The sequence below is a fragment of the Macaca thibetana genome, chromosome 18, assembly GCF_024542745.1.
Source record: "Macaca thibetana thibetana isolate TM-01 chromosome 18, ASM2454274v1, whole genome shotgun sequence".
Lineage (NCBI taxonomy): Eukaryota > Metazoa > Chordata > Mammalia > Primates > Cercopithecidae > Macaca > Macaca thibetana.
In genome coordinates, this window is record NC_065595.1 from 62,354,221 (window position 1) to 62,375,574 (window position 21,354).

The 21,354-nt window shown below is 45.7% G+C and overlaps 2 protein-coding genes across 2 annotated transcripts in view; both read left to right on the top strand.

Moving 5' to 3' along the window:
* Positions 1-21,354, top strand: part of EMILIN2 (elastin microfibril interfacer 2) — a 60,758-nt gene that overhangs the window by 13,015 nt on the left and 26,389 nt on the right. The window contains exon 3 of the mRNA XM_050767434.1: positions 18,720-18,895. Coding sequence (XP_050623391.1) covers positions 18,720-18,895 — 176 coding nt within the window. The remainder of the gene's footprint in view (positions 1-18,719; positions 18,896-21,354) is intronic.
* The window catches only part of LOC126941171 (myosin regulatory light chain 12B), a 392,918-nt gene continuing 384,385 nt past the window's right edge, over positions 12,822-21,354 (top strand). The window contains exon 1 of the mRNA XM_050767495.1: positions 12,822-12,831. The gene's annotated coding sequence lies outside the window, so the exon portion shown is untranslated. The remainder of the gene's footprint in view (positions 12,832-21,354) is intronic.

A 21,354-nucleotide genomic window follows, 5' to 3' on the forward strand; every position in this document is an offset into this window, starting at 1 on the left:
TTTATTGAATATCAGTTGGCTGTAAGTATTTGGGTTTATATCTGGGTTCTCTGTTCTGTTTCATTGGTCTTTGTGCCTATTTTTATACCAGTACCATGCTGTTTTGGTGACTATGGCTTTATAGTATAGTTTGAAGTCAGATAATGTGATGCCTCCTGATTTGTTCTTTTTGCTTAGTTTTGCTTTGGCCGTGTGGGCTCTTTTTTGGTTCCATGTTAATTTTAGGATTGTTTTTTCTAGTTCTGTGAAGAATAATGGTGGTATTTTGATGAGAATTGCATTGAATTTGTAGATTGCTATTGGCAGTATGGTCATTTTCACAATATTGATTCTACCCATCCATGAACATGGGATGTGTTTCCATTTGTTTGTGTCATCTATGATTTCTTTCAGCAGTGTTTTGTAGTTTTCCTTGTAAAGGTCTTTTACCTTCTTGGTTAGCTATATTTCTAAGTTTTGTTTTTGTTTTTGCATCTATTGTAAAAGGGGTTGAATTTGTGATTTGATTCTCAGCTTGGTCACTATTGGTGTATATCAGAACTACTGATTTGTGTACATTAATTTTGTATCTTGAAACTTTGCTGGATTCACTTATCAGTTCTAGGAGCTTTTTGGAGGAGTCTTTAGGGTTTTCTAGGTATACAGTCATATCATCAGCAAACAGTGACAGTTTGATTTCCTCTTTACTGATTTGGATGCCCTTTATTTCTTTCTCTAGTCTGATTGCTCTGGCTGGGACTTCCAGTACTATGTTGAATAGAGAAATGGTGAGAGTGGGCATCCTTGTCTTATTCCAGTTCTCAGAGGGAATGCTTTCCACTTTTCCCTGTTCAGTATTATATTGGCTGTAGATTTGTCATAGATGGCTTTTATTACATTGAAGTATGTCTCTTGTATGCCAATTTTACTGAGGATTTTCATCATAAAGCCATGCTGGATTTTAAATGTTTTTTCTGCATCTGTTGAGATGATCATGTGATTTTTGTTTTTAATTCAGTTTATGTGGTGTATCACATTTATTGACTTGCATATGTTAAACCATCCCTGCATCTCTGGTATGAAACCCACTTGATATGGTGGATTATCTTTTTGATATGCTGCTGGTTTGGTTAGCTGGTATTTTCTTAAGGATTTTTTGCATCTATGTTCATCAGGGGTATTGGTCTGTAGTTTTTGTTTTTGTTATGTCCTTTCCTGGTTTTGGTATTAGGATGAAATGATACTGGCTTTGTAGGATGATTTAGGGAGGGTTCTCTTTCTGTCTTGTGGAACAGTGTCAGTAGGATTGGTACCAATTCTTTCAATGTCTGGTAGGATTTAGCTGTGAATCCATCTGGTCCTGGACTTTTTTCTTGTTGTATTTTCAAAATGCTAATATACATCTGTGATGTTTTGTGTTATTTTACACAATATGTCAGTTTGAAGGCGGTTTTTTTTTTTTTTTTTTTTTTTAAATCCTGTTTGGCTTTCTTCCTTAATCATTGATCCAATGCCTTTAAAAGAACAAAAGTAAATATTAGACCTGAGTTCTCAATAGGCAGAAACAATTGGTTATGTGTATGAAGAGTAATCTGATACATTTTTAAAAAAACAACTCTAGTTAAACCTTCATTCTGAAACTTTGACAAAGACTTAATGATGCTGATTTTAGTTTCTATGTAATTGAAATACATTATTGCATAGTCAAGAAAAGACTCTCTGGCACTTTGCTTTCACAGATTTAAAAATATCTTAATGCAGAAATTACATAGTTTAAAAAAAGCTTAATTGAAATATAATTTACATGAGTATGCCACATATTTGAAGTTGCACAATTTAATATTTTGACATATATACCCGCGAAACCAACATCACAATCAACATATCCCTAGCTAATCCCTCCCTCCAGTTTCTCCCCATGTACCCCCTCCCTGGGAACTGCTGATCCGCTTTCCCTCACTAGGGATAAGTTTGCATATTTTAAAGTTTTATGTAAATAGTCATACAGGTTGTACTCTCTTTTGGCTGGCTTCTTTCATTGAACAAAGATTTTGAGATTCATTCATGTTGTATGTATCAGTAATTGATTTTTTTTTTTTTGAGATGGGATCTCACTATATTGCCCAGACTTGTTTTGAACTCCTGGGCTCAAACGATCCTCCCACCTCAGCCTCCTGAGTGGCTAGGACTCCAGGTGTGTGCCACTGCACCTGGCTGTAGTTGATTACTTTTTGTTGGATAGATTCCTGTGTGTACCATCATTTGTATATAGTAGCTGAACACATATGGTGAAATACAGAGTGGGCAAAATAACTTACAGTATACTAAGGATACTTCTCGGAATTTCTGAAGAACAAGTGAGATGGGAAATACATTACAGATATAGAACACTAGATAAAATAATAATGGACCAGACGTGGTGGCTCACACCTGTAATATGACACTTTGGGAGGCTGAGGCAGGCGGATCACTTGGGCTCAGGTGTTAGAGACCAGCCTGGGCAACACGGCAAAACCCAGTCTCTACCAAAAATACAAAAATTAGCTGGGCATGGTGGTGCATGCCTGTGGTCCCAGCTACTCAGGAGGCTGAGGGGGGAGGTTCGCTTGGGCTGGGGAGGTTGAGGCTACAGTGAGCTATGATCATGCCACTGCACTCCAGCCTACGTGACAGACCCTGTCTCAAATAAGTAAATAAAAATAAAAACATGATGAAGTAAACATTTCACATTTATAGCCCTGGAAAATGTTGGATTAAGGATTCATAATTAGCATAAGCCATTTTGAATTGGCAGAAAGCTCAATAGGCTTGAAAGAAGACTTATTATTTGAAGACTGTTTGTTTCATTAAACAAATATTTTTGTGCAAGGCCTACATGTGGCCCAGAACTAGTTTCTACAGGGATACAGTAAGGATCTTTCTGTTGGCTTCCGGAAGTTCACATCTAGCAAGTGAACTGAAACATAAACATAAATAATTCCAACATCAAAGGTAGGAATGAGAATTACAGTAAGAGAAACACAAAGTGCTGGGGGGTGTTCAGAGGTGGAAGAAAGTTATTTCCAGCCAGGAGGAATCCGAGAACTTGTTTTCAAGTGGTGACGTCTTAGGACTTTGAAGGAAGCTTCTAGTTGAATATATGCAGATGTGAGAGAAGGCCAAGGTCAGCATAAGCCAAGACGCACGAGCAGAGACCTGGAGGCGGGTGTCCACAGGGGGTCATAGATCAAGACATCGGCAGGGTTGGTTCTCCTGAGAGCTTCGAGGGAAGGATCTGTTCCAGGCCTCTCTCCGTGGCTCGTAAACGTCCGTCTTCTCCCTGTGTCTCTTCACATCATCTTTCCTCTGTGTGCCTGTCTCTGTCTCCAAATTCCCCTACCCACCTTTTTTTCTTTAGCTACCCTGTTAACTAAATTTTCCCCATTTTCTAACAACACCAGACCTATTGGATTAGTACCCACTCTAATGACCTTGTTTTAACTTGATCACCTCTGTAAAGACTGTATCTCCAAATAAAGTCACCTTTTCCAGTACTGGGGGTTGGGACTCCAACATATCTTTCTTGGGGGCACACAATTCAGTCCATGACACTGTCGTTGGGAGTGTGGACTTTATTATCCATGCAAAGGAGGGTCACAAATGCTTTCATTAGGGACATCATCAAATTTGTTTTTCCCCCCTTTTTATGGAGAATGGGATCTTGCTATGTTGCCCAGGCTGGCCTCGAATTCATGGGCTCAAGTGATCCTCCTGCCTCTGCCTCCCTAAGTGTTGTGATTACAGGCGTGAGGCACCACACCTGGCAGGGACACCATCAGAGCTGTGCTTTCAAATGCTAACCAGCCATGTGTGCAAAATGTATTTGGGTCGGGTGACTGGGTGGGGTGAGGGGCACAGGAGGGACTCACTCAGGAGACTGGCAGTCCGTGCCAGAACTGAGGGGGATGCCCAGCTGGCAGTGGAGGGAGTGAGCACTGGGCCGGGGACCGCAGCTCCTCCTGCCCCACAGCTTCTGAGGACGTGGAGATTTGGCACTGAGCAGGGATCTGTGTGCTTCTCTGTTGAGGGTATTGCTAGAAAGAACCACATGTTGCAAAGGAAGTTGAATTAGTTCATGGCCTGTCATTTGGAGGTTATGGCAGGATTGCTTTTATCTGAGAGACAATCAGGACCTCATTATTCATCACCTGATGGTCAGAAATTAACTATAACTGTTCATGTGAGCAGTGGAGTCCATTATTATGGAGGGAATCCAAGTTTTTATTGCAAATGTTTACCTTATGGTAAATAAATACACTGTATATAATTTTCGTTTCTGTAAAGCTTTATTGTTTCAAAGCTTTTTCCTTTTTTATTTTAATGTTTGGGGGGCAAAAGAGGAGCAAATATTATAAATCTTAGTTGATATTTGAGGTAACTGAGGATTAGAGCAGGGTTGGGTCTTGTCTGATGTGACTGATCTTTGGCCAAGCTGGGACTAGTGCACCTCAGTTGTTATGGATGATAGAGATATGTTTATTGTTCATACGGTTTCCATATTAGCATAATTGCTTCATATTGAATACTGATGGCTCAAGAAAGGCTGTGGTGCCCGGGTACCACCTGGTAGGCATCCAAAGGATGCTGCTGTTGCTTCATGAATGGATGAAAAAGCAAGTGCTTTTAGCTTGTCTTTTCTTCTGCTAAGAATCATGTGATCCGGGTTGGGTTTTCAATTTTCAGTCATGGAGACTATAAATTTGAACAACTGTCCATGGCTTGTATTTTTAAAATGGAAATTGTGAGATATATAGTCTTTGAATTTTTTTTTAACATAAAAAATTCATATGGGGTCTCACCATGTTGCCCAGGCTGGCCTCGAACCCTTATGCTCAAGCGATCCTCCTGCCTCAGCCTCCCATAGTGCTGGGATTACAGCCATGAGTCACTGTGCCTGGACTGAAAATGGTTTTTAATACTCTATGAAAAAGCAGTAGCTTGCAGCTAAAGTGATGTGATACGGTAGATTCTAATTAAATCAACCAAAGTAATGATATAAATTGTAATGTAGATTACTTGGCATCTCAGTGTGACCTTTACATGTTTTTTGCCAAGCTGTGACTGTCTCTGATCTATGACACGGCTTTCAAATTGTGAGGCTTCATGTCACGCCACTATAGAGAAGGGTTTGGCGTTAACGAGAGGATACAATGACCAAAGATGTAACTGTTCTTTGAAAAAGGTGAATACTAAACACATAGGGAATTGTTTTTAATATTAACTGTGTGGCTTCTTTGAGAATCCCGTGCCTGGTTTTATATTTTATTTGTAAAAATTGATTGAGGCAAAGTGAAGTCTTTCTGGGTCGTGGGCCAGCTTACGCCCATGTTTATTATTAAGCGGACAAGAAACACTGCTTAACGCACAGATCTTAAGTGTTTTATTTAAATAAAACAACAAAATAATGCAGATTATGTGATTTTAAAAAAAACCAAAAACTTAATTTTAAAGAAATGGGAAGCAAGCCACCTATATTTAAAACTTATAGGGCAGGGCATGGTGGCTCATGCCTATAATGCTAGTGCTTTGGGAGGCCAAGGCAGGTGGATCACCTGAGGTCAGGAGTTCGAGACCAGCCTGGCCAACATGGCAAAAACCCATTTCTATTCAAAATACAAAAATTACCCAGACATGGTGGTGCATGCCTGTAATCCCGGCTACTCAGGAGGCTGAGGCAGGAGAATCACTTGAATCCAGGAGGCAGAGATTACAGTGAGCCAAGATTGTAACACTGCACTCCAGCCTGGGTGACAGAGAGACTCCATCTCAACAAAATAAATAGCCGGGTGCAGTAGCTCATGCCTGTAATCCCAGCACTTTGGGAGGCCGAGGCAGGCGGATCATGAGGTCAGGAGATCGAGATCATCCTGGCCAACACAGCGAAACCCCGTCTCTAGTAAAAATACAAAAAATTAGCCGGGCGTGGTGGCGGGCGCCTGTAGTCTCAGCTACTGAGGAGGCTGAGGCAGAATGGCGTGAACCCAGGAGGCGGAGCTTGCAGTGAGCTGAGATCGCATCACTGCACTCCAGGCTGGGCGACAGAGTGAGACTCTGTCTCTAAATAAAGAAATAAAAATTTAAGAAATGGAAAAAAATTGTGAACAGATGTCAGTTGGGCTCCTCTTCACCTCAAAAGTCTATATATGTGTCTCATTCCTCTGGAAGTACAGCAATTGGGGCAGCCCCAAATCTTCCGTATAGACAGGGACGATTCCCAAGGCTTAGTGTCCTGCAGCTTCCCGAGTTCTGTGCTAGCTGTCTGAACCACTCTGGGTTGGCCTTGATGTGAAACCTTATACCCTCAAGTTCTCTAATAGAAGTACAGTCGCACAAGCCTGCAAAAGTTGTGAGGACTTGACTGATGACTGTCACAACACAAATGACTTAAAGGACATCATAGTTGTCCCCAACCTTAAAAGTCTGTTGGCCACCCTGATTCGTCCTGGAGAAAAGCTCCTCTTTCCTTCTTACTCCTCCATGGCCACCTCCTCCATCACCCCTCACATTTAAGAGCAAAGAAACACATTCAGGTTGTATAATAGTATATATTAGTAGTTGATTACTTTTTTCTTTTTAAGAGACAAGGTCTTGCTATGTTGCCCATGCTGGTCTCAAACTCCTGGGCTTAAGCAATCCCTCCTTAGCCTCCTGAGTGGCTAGGACTCCAGGTGTGCACCACTGCACCCAGCTGTAGTTGATTACTTTTTGTTGTTGGATAGATTGTGTGTGTGTGTGTGTGTACGTGTACCACCATTTGCTGAAGACATGGTGACACACAGAATGGGGAAAATAACTGCATCAGTTCTTTTCTTTATCTCACTAAACAGCCCCCTCCCCTCCTTGGTACTGTCTATCCCTCCAGCCCGGAGGTGGGTTGGGCTCTGGCACTTTCTTCCAGAAACGCCAGGCCGCTCCTGAGCAGAATGCAGGTGAATGAAAACGCCTGCACCTCGCTATGTGAAGTGTGAATTCCGAAAACAATACTGTGTTAGCCTGGACTATGGAAGAAATTTGAAACCAGGTTATGTTTGGGTCCTTTTTCTTCCATATGGTCATAAATTAGAACAGAAATGTAAGTGTCCCTGCGTTTTCAAATCTAGATATTTTTAAAATGAGAATAAATTTGCCGAAAGGAAGAAACTATGTTTATATCTGCAAAGAAACTCTTAATGTCTCCAGATTTTCGATGCTTCTGAGTGACTGGCACCAGGTTACAGGCAGGGCCTGTTTGAGAGCTTGTCAGCATCTGTGGCCTTCACCCAAAGGTCTGAACTTGATTCTAAAAGGGATGCCACGGCCACTTCTCTTGATGTACAGGATCTAAAAACAACACTGAGAACAGTGGATGGTCAGTTCTCTCCACCTCCTGGGTTCAAGTGATTCTGAAGCTGAATCACTTGATTGAGCTGGAGGATGTGGCAGCTGGGAAGAGAAAAGCACGGGGTGACCAAAGTCCTCGAAAAGGGAGGGTGCTGGTGCTGCAAACCAGGGAAAGGCCAGGTCAAGGGATAAGCAGGAGAAAGAATGTCAGTCATTCTTGTGACTTTTGTAGTAGAACTTGGGCCATTAAAAAAGAAAGGAAATAATCGAAACAGAGTTGCTCAGCAGCTCTAAATAGAAAGGGTCGGATCCCAAGTCCAGGGAGGGAGGGTCGCTTCGCGGTGAGCACCGCGTTAATGGCTCAGGCCAGCAGATGTTCTCATGGCCGTGCCGTGGGAACACTCGGGGACTTGATGAGGGAGGGACCGTGAGACCAGTGTTCTGTGATTCTGCCTCCAGGAATGAGGAAACATGATGTCAGTTTCAGAATGGGATAGTATAGAATGTATTTGGCTGAAACAGCCTGCAGCAGCAATAATTCTTTAGGAGGATTCGGGCCTCCACCAAGTCTTGGATGGTTCAGCCATGCCAGTTAGCTAAGGCTCGTGGGATGCCCCACGCTCACTCCCTGCCTCCCCACGCTTAGGGCAGTGCCTTGAGTTTTGGGATGCATCTCCCACGGTGGAAGGCATGCAATGAGCTGTATTTCATGGGGCTGGGCGCAGCCTGCACTTGGAGATGATGTCATTTTTAGCCATGTGAGTTTGCTCAGAAGGAAGGTCCTGCTCTCCTAGTAAATCTAAGAATAACAACTTCACTGTCTGCTGCAACCAAGCTGGGACCAAGCCTCGCAGCAGAGCTGCTGTGGTTTTCTTTCATCACCTTTCTTTTGGACTGTAGAATCGCTCTGTCTTTTGGGATATGGGGGGTGATACATTGTGGGGAAAACTCCTGTTCCTTACACTATATGATCAGGGCAAAAATACTGAGAAGTGAAAAGGATTTTAGATTTTTTTTTTTTTTTTTTTTTGAGACGGAGTCTTGCTCTGTCACCGAGGCTGGAGTGCAGTGGCACAATCTTGGCTCGCTGCAAGCTCCGCCTCTCAGGTTCAAGTGATTCTCCTGCCTCAGCCTCCTGAGTAGCTGGGACTACAGGCGCCGGCCATCACACCTGGCTAAGTTTTTGTATTTTTAGTAGAGACGGGGTTTCACCGTGTTAGCCAGGATGGTCTCGATCTCTTGACCTCGTGATCGGTCTGCCTCGGCCTCCCAAAGTCTGGGATTACAGGCGTGAACCACTGTGCCTGGCCAGGATTTTAGATTTTAAAATCTAGCTTGCCATGATAAGGAAATTAATTCAAGAGGAAATGGAAAAATAAGCAGCTTGCAATTGTGGTTTCTCCAGTAGATATATCCTTTGTACTGGGAAACAGTTTCCTGTAGAATATTTTCATTTCGAACACACTGCATTGGTCTTAGATCTGTTATTTTAAAAATATGTACAAAGCTACATTATAATCTGATTTTTATTAGGGCTCTTCAATCTTTTAGATTCATTGGATACATTTTGTGTTTCAGAAATACATTTGCCCAAGCATTCTGGCTTTTAGAATTTAGATGAATTTTCCTAAAAGGCCAAGTGAAATATTTTCACATTTCTTTGCTTTCATGTTATTAATTTCTCCATGTAGAGATCTGATTAAAATATGTAATGTAGCAGAAAGAGATAAGATGAAAATTCTGATTTTGGCATTGGATGTGCTTTAAGCTGCAAGAAGGTCCTTTGGTTCCTTGACTTTATCTGGAGTGGGAGACTTTTTCAGACTGTGGAATGTTTGCATTGGAAGGGATCTCAGGGGTCACAGTGCACCTCCTAATATGCAGAGATTGGCTTTAGAGATGCACATGGTTTCAAATGGCCAATTTTTGACTGTCAGTAGGACAAAGTGGATTCAATGGGAAGTGTTTCTTCCACTGGACAGAACTACTTCTCCTTCAACCTAGTTTTGAAATCGCTTCCTATTTCAAACTTTATAACCTCTACTGCCCAACACGTTTAGCAGTGTCAATAAATATAAAAAGCCCTCTTTTTTTTTTCTCATACTACATCATCTAAGAAAATTTATTTTTTATTCATTGGTTGTTTGTTTGTTTTACAAACAAAACATTTATCATAAGTAGTTCCTAGAAAATCAGTCTACTGGCTGGGTGCTGTGGCTCACGCCTGTTATCCCAGCACTTTGGGAGGCCGAGGTGGGCAGATCACTTGAGGTCAGTAGTTTGAGACCCACCTAACCAACATGGCAAAACCCCATCTCTACTAAAAATACAAAAAATTAGCCAGGCATGGTGGCATGTGCCTGTAATCCCAACTACTCAGGAGGCTGAGGCAGGAGAACCACTTGAACCCAGGAGGTGGAGGTAGCAGTGAGCTAAGATCGCACCTCTGCACTCCTGCCTGGGTAACAGACCCATGCTCCATCTCAAAAAAAGAAAGAAAAAGAAAATCAGTCCACTGTTTTGTGAATTTCTAAATTAGAACACTGAAGTCAACTTTGTAAAAGTGAATTGCTGTGGAAAAAGGAAGGAAATTCTGACACACCACGACCTGGACGAGCCTTAAGGACATGATGCTGAGTGAAATAAGCCAGTCGCAGAGACAAATACTCTATAATTGCACTTAAATGAGGTATAAGAGTCATCAAGTTCATAGAGAACATACAGTGGTGGTTTCCAGGAACTGGGGACAGAGGGGAATGGGGAGTTGGTGTTTAATGGGGACAGAGTTTCAGTTTGGGAAGGTGAAACAGTTCTAGAGATGGTTAGTGGTGATGATTACATAACAACGTGAGTGTGCTTAACACCGCAGAATTGTATGCTTAAAAGTGGTTAAGATGCTACATTTCAGGTGGCCGGGTGCGGTGGCTCACGCCTGTAATCCCAGCACTTTGGGAGGCAGAGGCTGGCAGACCACCTGAGGTCAGGAGTTCAAGACCAGCTTGGCCAACATGGCAAGACCCCGTTTCTACTAAAAACGAAAATTAGGCAGGCTTGGTGGCAGGTGCCTGTAATTTTAGCTACTTGCGAGACTGAGGCAGGAGAATCACTTGAACCCAGGAGGTGCAGGTTGCAGTGAGCTGAGATCACACCACCGCACTACAGCTTGGGTGACAGAGTGAGACTCTGTCTCAAGAAAAAAAAAAAAGATGCTAAATTTCATGTTATATGTATTTTACCAAAATTTGAAAAGAATGAATTACGGTGGCTGGAATGAACTACTGCTCTGTGGAAACAGTGCAGTAGCGGATTCCGGGTAACCCAACCCAGTCTGCCCTCTGATGAGAATTGGAGTCTCCTGGAAATGCTCATTTTCCTTCTTTGGGGTGGGCAGTTCTTCCTCCTGGCCTGGCTAGGGTACCTCCTACCATCCCTGCGGAAACACCTCCTTTCTGGTTTCTTCCTCCATCCTCTTGGCTCTGTTCCAGTCAATACTGTGTTCCCCAAGACACGAATGGAGCAAGAAGAGCTGGCTGCAGGCCTCTGGGGGCAGTCAATGACTAGAACGAGAGGGATTTAGTAGCAAGTCGGCTTTCCCTCTCCGGAGAAATCCCGTTAAGCGAGGGTCCCCAGGGGGCACCAGGTTTTGGTTCTGTGCAGTTTTAGTAGCCTGTGTCAAAATAAAACCCAGGTCAGTGCCATAAACACAAGGACGGCAAGGAGTCTTGCCTTGTGGAGCAGCTGGAGAGATGGTCCCCTGGGATGATTCCCTCCGGGACACGTGGGTATTTTCAGGGAAGATTCCAGTCGTAGGTCTGGAATGGATGTTGGGGGAGAGAGAAACAGGTTGATGGGGGTTAGCGATCGAGATGTGAACAGAGGCGTGCCTGCTGCTGATTACTCACCAGTCTCATGTATCCCAGCGCAGCCCTGTCGGGTAGAATGTTGTGCGATGATGGAGATGTTCATGCTGCCCAACACTGCAGGCACGACCACTGCCACTTGTGCTGTTAAGTCCGTGAAATACGCCTAGTGTGATTGAGGAATGAAATGTTCAATCTTAATTGGTTTAAATGTTAAGAGCCACATACAGCCAATGGCTGCCTTATTGGACAGCACAGCCCTAGGTCAGCTCTGGTGTGATTCCCGTCCAGATCATTACAGCCTAAGGATCCTGGAGCTTGACTTGGATCTGGAAAGACTCGGGAATTCACACCTGCTTTGATTAGACCTGAGGATGACTCTGGGGTTTACAGTATGAACACTGGACTCCCTAAAACCTGCTAGCACAAGATGACTGGTCATTAATTGTCTGATTAATTAATTATTGATTTAATTTTTTTTTTTTTTTTTTTTGGCCACAGTTTCACTCTGTTGCCCAGGCTGGGGTGCTGTGGTACCTCTTTGGCTCACTGCAACCTCCACCTCCCAGTTTCAAGTGATTCTCATGCCGCAGCCTCCTGAGTAGCTGGGACTACAGGTGCACACAACCACACATGGCTAATTTTATTTTATTTTTTTTGTATTTTTAGTAGAGACGGTGTTTCACCATGTTGACCAGGCTGGCCTCAAACTCCTGACCTCAAGTGATCCGCTGGCCTCAGCTTCACAACGTGCTGGGATTACGGGTGTGAGCCACCATGGCTGGCCTAAAAACGGGGATGTTTTTAAGAAAGGATGATGGAATGTTATACAGCACTAAAAAGAAATGAATCATGAAGCCATGGAAAGACAAGGAGGAAATTTAAATACATGTTAGTAAGTGAAAGAAGCTGATCAGAAAAGGCTACAGATAGCCAGGTGCAGTGGCTCACCTGTAATCCCAACACTTTAGGAGACTGAGGTGGGAGGATTACTGGATCTCAGGAGTTCGAGACCAGCCTGGGCAACAGGGTGAGACCCTGTCTTTAAAAAAATTAGAAACAAAAATTAGCCAGGCGGCCGGGCGCGGTGGCTCAAGCCTGTAATCCCAGCACTTTGGGAGGCCGAGACTGGCGGATCACGAGGTCAGGAGATCGAGACCATCCTGGCTAACACGGTGAAACCCCGTCTCTACTAAAAAATACAAAAAACTAGCCGGGCGAGTTGGCGGGCGCCTGTAGTCCCAGCTACTCGGGAGGCTGAGGCAGGAGAATGGCGTAAACCCGGGAGGCAGTGAGCTGAGATCCGGCCACTGCACTCCAGCCTGGGTGACAGAGCGAGACTCCATCTCAAAAAAAAAAAAAAAAAAAAAAAAAAAAAAAATTAGCCAGGCATGATGGTGCGTGCCTCTTGTCCTAGCTCTTCAGAAGGCTGAGGCTGGAGGATTGCTTGAGCATGGGAGGTCAAGGCTGCGGTAAGCTGTGATTGCGCCACTGCACTCCAGCCTGGGCAAGAGAGCAAGACCCTATAGAACAAAGAAGAAAAGGCTACATACTGTATGATTCCAACTATATGACATTCTGGAAATAGCAAAGCTATGGAGATAGTAAAAAGCTGAGGGGTGAATAGGTGGGGCACAGAGGATTTTTAGGGCAGTGAAATGCCCTGTACAATACTCTAATGGTGGATCCATGTTATTATATATTTGTCCAGATCTACAGAATGGACAGCACCATGAGTGAACCCTGAGGTGAGCTATGGACTCGGTGTCGATGGTGTGTCACTGGAGGTTGGGTTCATCAGTTGTAACAAATGCACCACTCTGAGGGGGACATTGATAGGGAGGCTGTACGTGATGGAGGGAAGTATATGAGAAATCGATGTACCTCTTCTCAATTTGTCTGTAAATCTAAAACTGCTCTTAAAAGTTTGGCTGGGCACCGTGGCTCATGCCTGTAATCCCAGCACTTTGGGAGGCTGAGGCAGGCACATCACCTGTAGTCAGGAGTTCAAGACCAGCCTGGCCAACATGGTGAAACCCCACCTCTACTAAAAATACAAAAAAAAAAAAAAGCTTGGCGTGGTTGTGGGCGCCTGTAATCCCAGCTACTCAAGAGGCTGAGGCAGGAGAATCACTTGAGCCCAGGAGGCAGAGGTTGCAGTGAGTCGAGACTGCACCACCGCACTCCAGCCTGGGCGACAGAGGGAGACTCCGTCTATCCCCCACCCCCCAAAAAAGAAAATTAAGTGTATTAATTTGATAGATTTATTTTTTGAGGTAGGGTCTCTGTCGCCCAGGCTGGAGTGCAATGGGTGTGATCATGGCTCACTGCAGTCTCAACTTCAAGGGCTCACATGATCCTCCTGCCTCAGCCTCCCAAGTAGCTAGGATAAGAGGTGTGCATCACCATGCATAGCTAACTTTTAAAGATTTTTAGTAGAGATGAGGTTTTGCTGTGTTGCCCAGGCTGGTCTTGAACTCCTGAGCTCAGTGATCCTCACTCCTTGGCCTCCCAGAGTGCTAGGAATACAGGCATGAGCCACTGTGCCCAGCCTGGTATATTAATTTTTTTAAATGGGATGTTATAGTGAACAAAACCAACAAGAATTCTATCCTCATGGCGCTTACAGTCTGGCAGGGAAGACAAACACAGAGTGAGCAAACACAAGTGTGAACTGAGGGTGTGTTAGGAAGGAGGTCTCAACTTGAGTCAGTAGAAGGAGTCTTTGTGGGGGTGACGTCAAGTGGAGGTACTGTCATTTTATCACATTTTAACAGGGACACTTCCGGTCGTATGGCCCCTGGACACTGACACAACTTTTCCAGGCCTTTTTCTTTTGATACCTTCCTTCTCATTAGAATCTCCTGGGCCAGTCCAGTGTCTTGACACAGTGGCTGAACCCATAAAAATGGGAAACCCTTGTTTCACCTCCAAAAAGGGTTTTAGAGGAAGAGGCGGGGGAAAGGAGACTTGGCTGGAATGGGGGAGAGTTCACAGGGGTGAGGCGGCAGGGCAACAGGCCCAGGGTTACAGCCCCAAGGACCGCCCCCGCCCATGCCCGAGGCAGCTGTGGACGGGGCTCTCCAGAGGGCTGGGGAATTATCACAGTCACAGCCGAGGCTGGGAAGGGAGCCAGGGCTGCAGCTCCTGCTCCGCTCTGCAGTCCGCCCCTACAGCGCCGCCCAGCCCCGCCGCCTTAACTGTTCCTCTGGCTGCGGGTGCCTCGGCTTGGCCACCCCCACGCCGCAGTTAGCTGACTGATCCAGTGAGCATCTCCCGTGTGCTCGCAGCCCAGGGGCCCCTGGGGATGCTTGGGCCGCCTGCGTCTGTCACGTCCCCTGCCTGGTCCTCTGGCTCCCAGGCCTAATACGAGGGTGGCCGATTCCCTGGAGGGAGGAAATGGAACCTGGATCTGGGGCTTCTCCACTCTGGCTGCACTTGACAACGACTTGAGGCCTTTTAGAAAGGTACGAGCACCCTCCACCAATTAAGGCACAATTTTCCTGAAAATTCCTTGGCATTTTCTAAGCTCACTGGCTATTTTCCTGCAGTGCCTAAGGTGATGAAGAGGGTGAACAAGACTCCTCCTTGGTTGCTCCCCATCCTCTAGGGAACCTTCTAGCTGGCTACTGCCTTAGTGGGAACCCCTTTCTGCTGGGAAAATCCCAGTAGGGATTTGGGATTGGCCAACCCTTTCATCTCCCCCTCCCCATCACCATGCGACATCCCTAGGGAGCTTTCCCACCGCGGGAGGTGGCTGCTGACGGGTTCCAGCTGTTGGTGCCAGCCAGGAAGGCCTCTTCCCCACGCTAGACTTGAAAACTTGTCAGGAGCGCCTCCACCTGAACTCCCTTGGCCAGAAACTCAACAGCAGGCAGATTAGACGCGGAGCAGGAGTGGGGAACATGTGTAGAGTGGGAGGGGCAGGGGCTCCAGGGAACTTTCCTGCATTAGGAGCTGGGGAGCTGGCCCCAAAATAAAATTGCCTTGAAAGAAAAGAACAAAGTGTGTTGGCACAGCAAGGCCTTTCTTCCGCTCTGGGGCGTGACGGAGGTCACAGCCCCCTGCTGGGCTGGAGAGGGGGCCGTTCCTCTTCAGTGGGCACAGGAGTGTGCTTTGCCCGGCCTGGCTCGGCCTCCTCTGAGGGCGTTTCATGCAGGCCTGGGCCGTCATCTCCTGGCAGATGAACAAAACCTGAGAGCAAACACATTTCACATTCAGTCTGAATGCTCAGAGGAACCACGTTTTTCTGAGATTACACATTCTTCCGGCATTATGCTCTACTGGAGAACGCAAAACAATCCAGTGCAATGATGCTTTTTTCCCTTTTTACATTTTCGAGGACCACACAGAAGACTCTTGCTAGGTGGTGGTGGAGACCGAGGGCTGCCGTGTCCCTGGCCACGGGTGGGATGCTCAGGAATGGGTTGGCCGAAGTGGGGGTTGCCTACCTTCTTACCCAGCCCTCAGGGCCTTCTGGAACATCTCCAGGTGGGACTGCTTCCTCAAACGTAAGGCATCACCCGAGAGAAGGGCTGTTCGTGTGGGGTGCAGGGAGGACACTTGAGTTCAGCGGCCCTGCCCCTTCCAGGCTGTTTGAACTTGGACAAGTCACTTAACCCCATGAGCCTCTGTTTTCTCACTTGTGAAAAGGGGAAAATGTATAGTAGGGCCTTGGTGGAGGTGGACAAGAATGAGAGAAGGAAGAGCCCGGAAGGAAGGTCTTGTCCCCTCCTCATCCCCCCAACCCCCTGAGCAGCCCTTGTTTTTCCATTTTACTATCAGGCTTCCTCTTCAGTTTTCCTTGGAAAAGGCTGTCTGGAGCTTTCTAACATCTGCATGCCTGGCCGCCACCCCAGACCCCTTAAATCGGAACCTCTGAGGGTGAGACCCAAGCATGGGTATTTTTTTCACAGTTTCTGGAGTGATTCTGATGGCTCAAGCTAAGAACCACTGCCCGAAAGACCAAGGCAAACAGGCCAGGCATGGTGGCTCATGCCTGTAATCCCAGCACTTGGAGGCTGAGGTTGGGGGATCACTTAAGGCCATGGGCTCGTGACCAGCCTGGGCAGCATAATGAGACCCTAACTCTTTTTTTTTTTTTTTTTTTTTTTTTTTTGAGACGGAGTCTCGCTCTGTTGCCCAGGCTGGAGTGCAGTGGCCGGATCTCGGCTCACTGCAACCTCCGCCTCCCGGGTTTACGCCATTCTCCTGCCTCAGCCTCCCGAGTAGCTGGGACTACAGGCGCCCGCCACCTCGCCCGGCTAGTTTTTTTGTATTTTTAGTAGAGACGGGGTTTTACCATGTTAGCCAGGATGGTCTCGATCTCCTGACCTTGTGATCCGCCCGTCTCGGCCTCCCAAAGTGCTGGGATTACAGGCGTGAGCCACCGCGCCCGGCCTGACCCTAACTCTTAATAAAATAAAAAATTGGCCGGGCACGGTGGCTCACACCTGTAATCCCAGCACTTTGGGGGGCCAAGGTGGGTGGATCACCTCAGGTCAGGAGTTCAAGACCAGTCCAGCCAACATGGTGAAACCCTGTCTCTACTAAAAATACAAAAAATAGCCGGGCATGGTGGCAGGTGCCTGTAATCCCCACTACTTGGGAGGCTGAGTCGGGAGAATCACTTGAACCCGGGAGTCAGAGGTTGCAGTGAGCCGAGATCGCACCATTGCACTCCAGCCTGGGCAACAAGAGTGAAACTCCATCTCAAATAAATACATAAATAAATAAATAAAATTACCCAGGCATGGTGGCTGTAATCTCAGCATTTTGGGAGGCCAAGGTGGGAGGATTGCTTGAGCCCAGGAGTTTGAGGTTGCAGTGAACCATGATCGTACCACTGCACTCCAGCCTGGGCGACCACGTGATATCTATCTCTACAAAACAAAAAACGCAAGAAAAACCAAAGGAAACAGGGACAGTAGAAGGTGTGCTAGGAAGTCTAACGGGCTTGGCGGGTCCTGGCTGTCAGCAGGGCCCTCTTGGGATTCTGCAGGGTGCCTGGCCAGTCCCAGCGGGGTGGATCCTAGACCCAGGGTGTAATTGTCAGGGTGTGGCCCTCAGGGAGGATGTCAAAGGTCCATCATGTGTCAAAGGTCCAGCACATGATTTGTGCTTTCCTTAGGGAGGTAACTTTGAAGTCCACCTGCCATAGGGCTGGTGCTTGGGAGGGAATAGATTTGCTGGGTAACCCCCCTGCTGCTGTTGTCCCGCCTCCCCCATGGGCAGCTCTCAGCAACCCTGAAAAAGTGACACTCAGCCTGTTGCTTTCTGGGAATTGGCTCAAGAAGAAGGCCAGCTGCTGGTGCTGGTGTAAGAAATGAAGAGGAGCTGAAGAGTTTCAAGAGATGATTTCCAAGGCAGGAAATTGCAATTGGGCTGAAGAAGGGAGGCCCCATCCTGTGTGGCTGTGGTTTTTGCCTGTGCTGTGAACAGGGGCCGCTGTGGGGGCTGAACTCCTGGTTCCATCCCTGGTGAGCCCAGGGCTGCGGGGCTGTCGAAGTCTGTTGTGGGCCCAGGCCCAGCCCTGAGTCTGGAGGACTTTCCAGCTCACTGCAAAGCTCTCTGTGTGATATCTCAGGGCATGAGGGAATGTGCACTGTTAATAGGGCTTTTTGAGAGCTTCCAATTCTGCTTCCTGATTTCTGTCACTGACAGTATGAACCAGGGCATCTTTGTACAAAAGCAAACACAAATAGTGTGAGCTGCCATCTCCAAAAGCTGGTGGCCACCTTTGCTAGTATCGGGGAAGTGCAGCAGTAAACACACAGACATGATGGAGAGCAGGGCGCCAGGGATGTTTCTTTTTCTCTTTTTTGAGACAGTCTTGCTCTGTCGCCCAGGCTGCAGTGCAGTGGAATGATCTTAGCTCACCACAACCTCCGCCTTCTGGATTCAAACAATTCTCGTGCCTCAGGCATAGCTGGGACTATAGGCACACGCCACCACGCCTGGCTAATTTTTGTATTTTTTGTAGAGACAGGGTTTTACCATGTTGGCCAGGCTGGTCTCGAATTCCTGGCCTCAAGTGATCTGCCCGCCTCGGCCTCCCAAAGTGCTGGGAGTACAGGCATGAGCCACCGTGCCCGGCCAGGAATATTTCTTTAAAACACAAAACAAAATAATCACTAGTGACACCTGAAATAAGTCCCCACAAACTGTGAATTGTAGAACAGATGACTGGTGATACAAAAGCTCAGTTTGGGGGCTGAAAATTGTCCTTCTCAAATGGGAGTCTTGGTGGAGATTTTCTAAGCTGTGTGTTCCCCTTGCTGGGAAACAGGGGTGCTCAGGGCAGGTGGAGGATCGGAGAGCCCCTGCCTTCCTGAGGCTGATCTGAGTTAGGCTGAACCCCCCACAGCCAGATCTGAACTGAGGAGACTAACATCCCCTCTGGGCCAACCTGGAGAGCAGGCAGGGTCCTGTGTGCCCTGAATCCTCTTTATTTGGGTCTAGCACTGGAAGATGCTTGTAATGGCAGCCAATAAAGAGAGATGCCATCCCTTGTGTCCACAGGTATCGAGTGAACTTCAGACCTAGGTATGTCACTAGGTATAAGACAGTGACGCAGTTGGAATGGAGGTGCTGTCCTGGCTTTAGAGGGGGAGATTGCCAAGAAGGTCCCAAAGAGCCCGTGAAGACCCTCCAACCCACGCCCGCTCGGCCTCGAAACAGCTTGAAGAAAGCCACAGGTAACTTCTTATTTGTGATGTTACGTATGGCCACCTTGAATATTTCCGGTGCTCCTTCAAACAACGGGATTTGTGCTTTACAGTGGTGAACATTGAATGGCCTACAAATAACACACATAGATGCCTGCAGTAGCCACACATGACAAATTTATTCGTAGAAGCAGTAGCAATTGTAAGACAAACTTCCTTGCAAGTAAATTGCTTTGCTAGGGCCAGCTTGTTGTGAAAGCCAGTGCCTTAAAAATCAGGGTAGGAAATGCCAGTGGGTTCAGACTTGTGTCACCTGGAGGCACAGTGTAAAGAGATTCAGATGTAATGATGTACTGTTTGTTTTTACTTGAGTCCATACATCTGAATTTAAGGGGGTTAAAATTGTTTTTTATTTTTTATTTTTATTTTTTGAGATGGAGTCTCGCTGTGTCACCCAGGCTGGAGGGCAGTGGCACAATCTCGGCTCACTGCAACCTCTGCCTACCTGGTTCAAGCAATTCTCCTGCCTCAGCCTCTAAGTAGCTGGGATTACAGGCGCCTGCCACCACACCCGGCTAATTTTTGTACTTTTGGTAGAGACGGGGTTTCGCCATGTTGGCCAGGTTGGTTTCAAACTCCTGACCTCAGGTGATCTGCCCATCTCGGCCTCCCAAAGTGCTGGGATTACAGGTGTGAGCCACCATGCCTGGCCATCACTTCATCTTTTTAAGTTCAGTCACAATAAATGCAGCATAGTTTTCTTATGAAATTAGATGCTTAAATGATATTTTGCCATGAGGTGTTCTCAATTTTGAAACTTGTAGTGCTTCCCAACGTTGTCTGTAAAAATAGATTTTAAAATACTTTTTTAACTACAAAAGTAATGCATGTCAATTAAAGAATGTTTATAAAATATAGGAAAAATATTTAAGGATACATAATCTCATGACTAAATGACAACTACTGTTGACGTTTTGTTATAGAACCTTACTCTCTTTCCTATGTCTATACATTCATTTTGTTAAAAATTCATTCATCTCACAAATATTTATTGAACTTCTATATCTGTCAAGCTTTATACTGGGTACTTGGAATAAGTGATTAAAAAAGGCAGACATTAGACAGTAATTACAATAATTCATGACAGGTACTGGGATGAGGGAACATGTTATGGGGGCTGGTGGATTGTAATTGTTTATTTTTGTTTTGTTTCATTTTAGTTTTTGTTTGACAGAAGTTTAAGCATATTGTAGTTTAATAAGCTGAACAGCTTTATAAGGATGAATAGGAAAAACAATGATCACCCCCAAACCCTTTTCCCTCATTTTCCCTTCTCAGAGGTAGTACTTTAAACTCTTCAGATGAATCTTTTGGAATTTATCTCCACATCTATTGATTTCTCATTATGGAAGGTGAGAATTTAACTCCCTTTCATCCACTCCTCAACACATGGGTCCTATACCCCCATCCCTTCCATACAGTTAGACCATATTCTTTCTTTATTCAATATTCAATGTTTACATTGTAATAACTATGTAGATGTTTACAGCTGAGCCATGTGGTGTACCGTGAATAGGTTTTCTTTCCTACACAGCTGTTTGAATCTTACAGTTAATCATTGTCTTATGTTTTTCCTTTGCTTGGTTTTCTTTTTATTGCTATTTCAACCCAGCTCTTCTCTGGTTCTCTAAATGTCCCCTCCATATGTTCAGACACAGCAGTTTCATCTTCTTGAAGAAATCTCCTTTGAGCCTTCTCACTTGCCCTACCTGGAGGGGACATTCTCTTTTCCTGTAATCACCCGAGGATCTTAACTTACCCCTCTCCTATTGAATTCCCTGTTTCCTGTGTCGCCTACTCCCTCTTTCTTGGTTTATCCCCTTTCTTTGCTTGAGCATGTCCTTTAGTAGCTTCATGAGACAATTACATGGGAAGCAAACTTTTTACCACTTTATAGTATGAAAACTATTTTTAATTCTAGCTTCAGAAATCTAGGTCAGAAATCAGTTTCCTTCAGAATTTTCAAAATAGTGCTCAGTTTTTCTCTAGCTTCCAATATTGCTGTTAAAAAAAAGACCAAAACACTTCTGACTCCCAGTTTATTGTGTGTGACTTGAATAGGTTTTTTTTCTTGTCTCCCCCCTCCTTTTTTTGTCCTTTTAGTGGGATTTTAGGAAGGAGTAAAAATAAATGCTTATCCTCTGATATATATGTTTGAAAGTTTGTCCCCTCCAAATCTCATGTTGCAATGTGATCTTCACTGTGGGAGGTGAGGCATCATGGGAGGTGTTTGGGTCATGGAGGTTGATCCTTTATGAATGGCTTGATGCCCTCCTTGCAGTAATGAGTGAGTTCTTGCTGTGTTAGTACACATGAGAGCTGGTTGGTTGGAAGAGCCTGGCACCTTCTCCCTTCCCTCTTGCTCCCTGTCTTACCATGTGACACATTGGCCCCCTCTTCGTCTTCCATCATGAGTAAAAGCTTCCTGA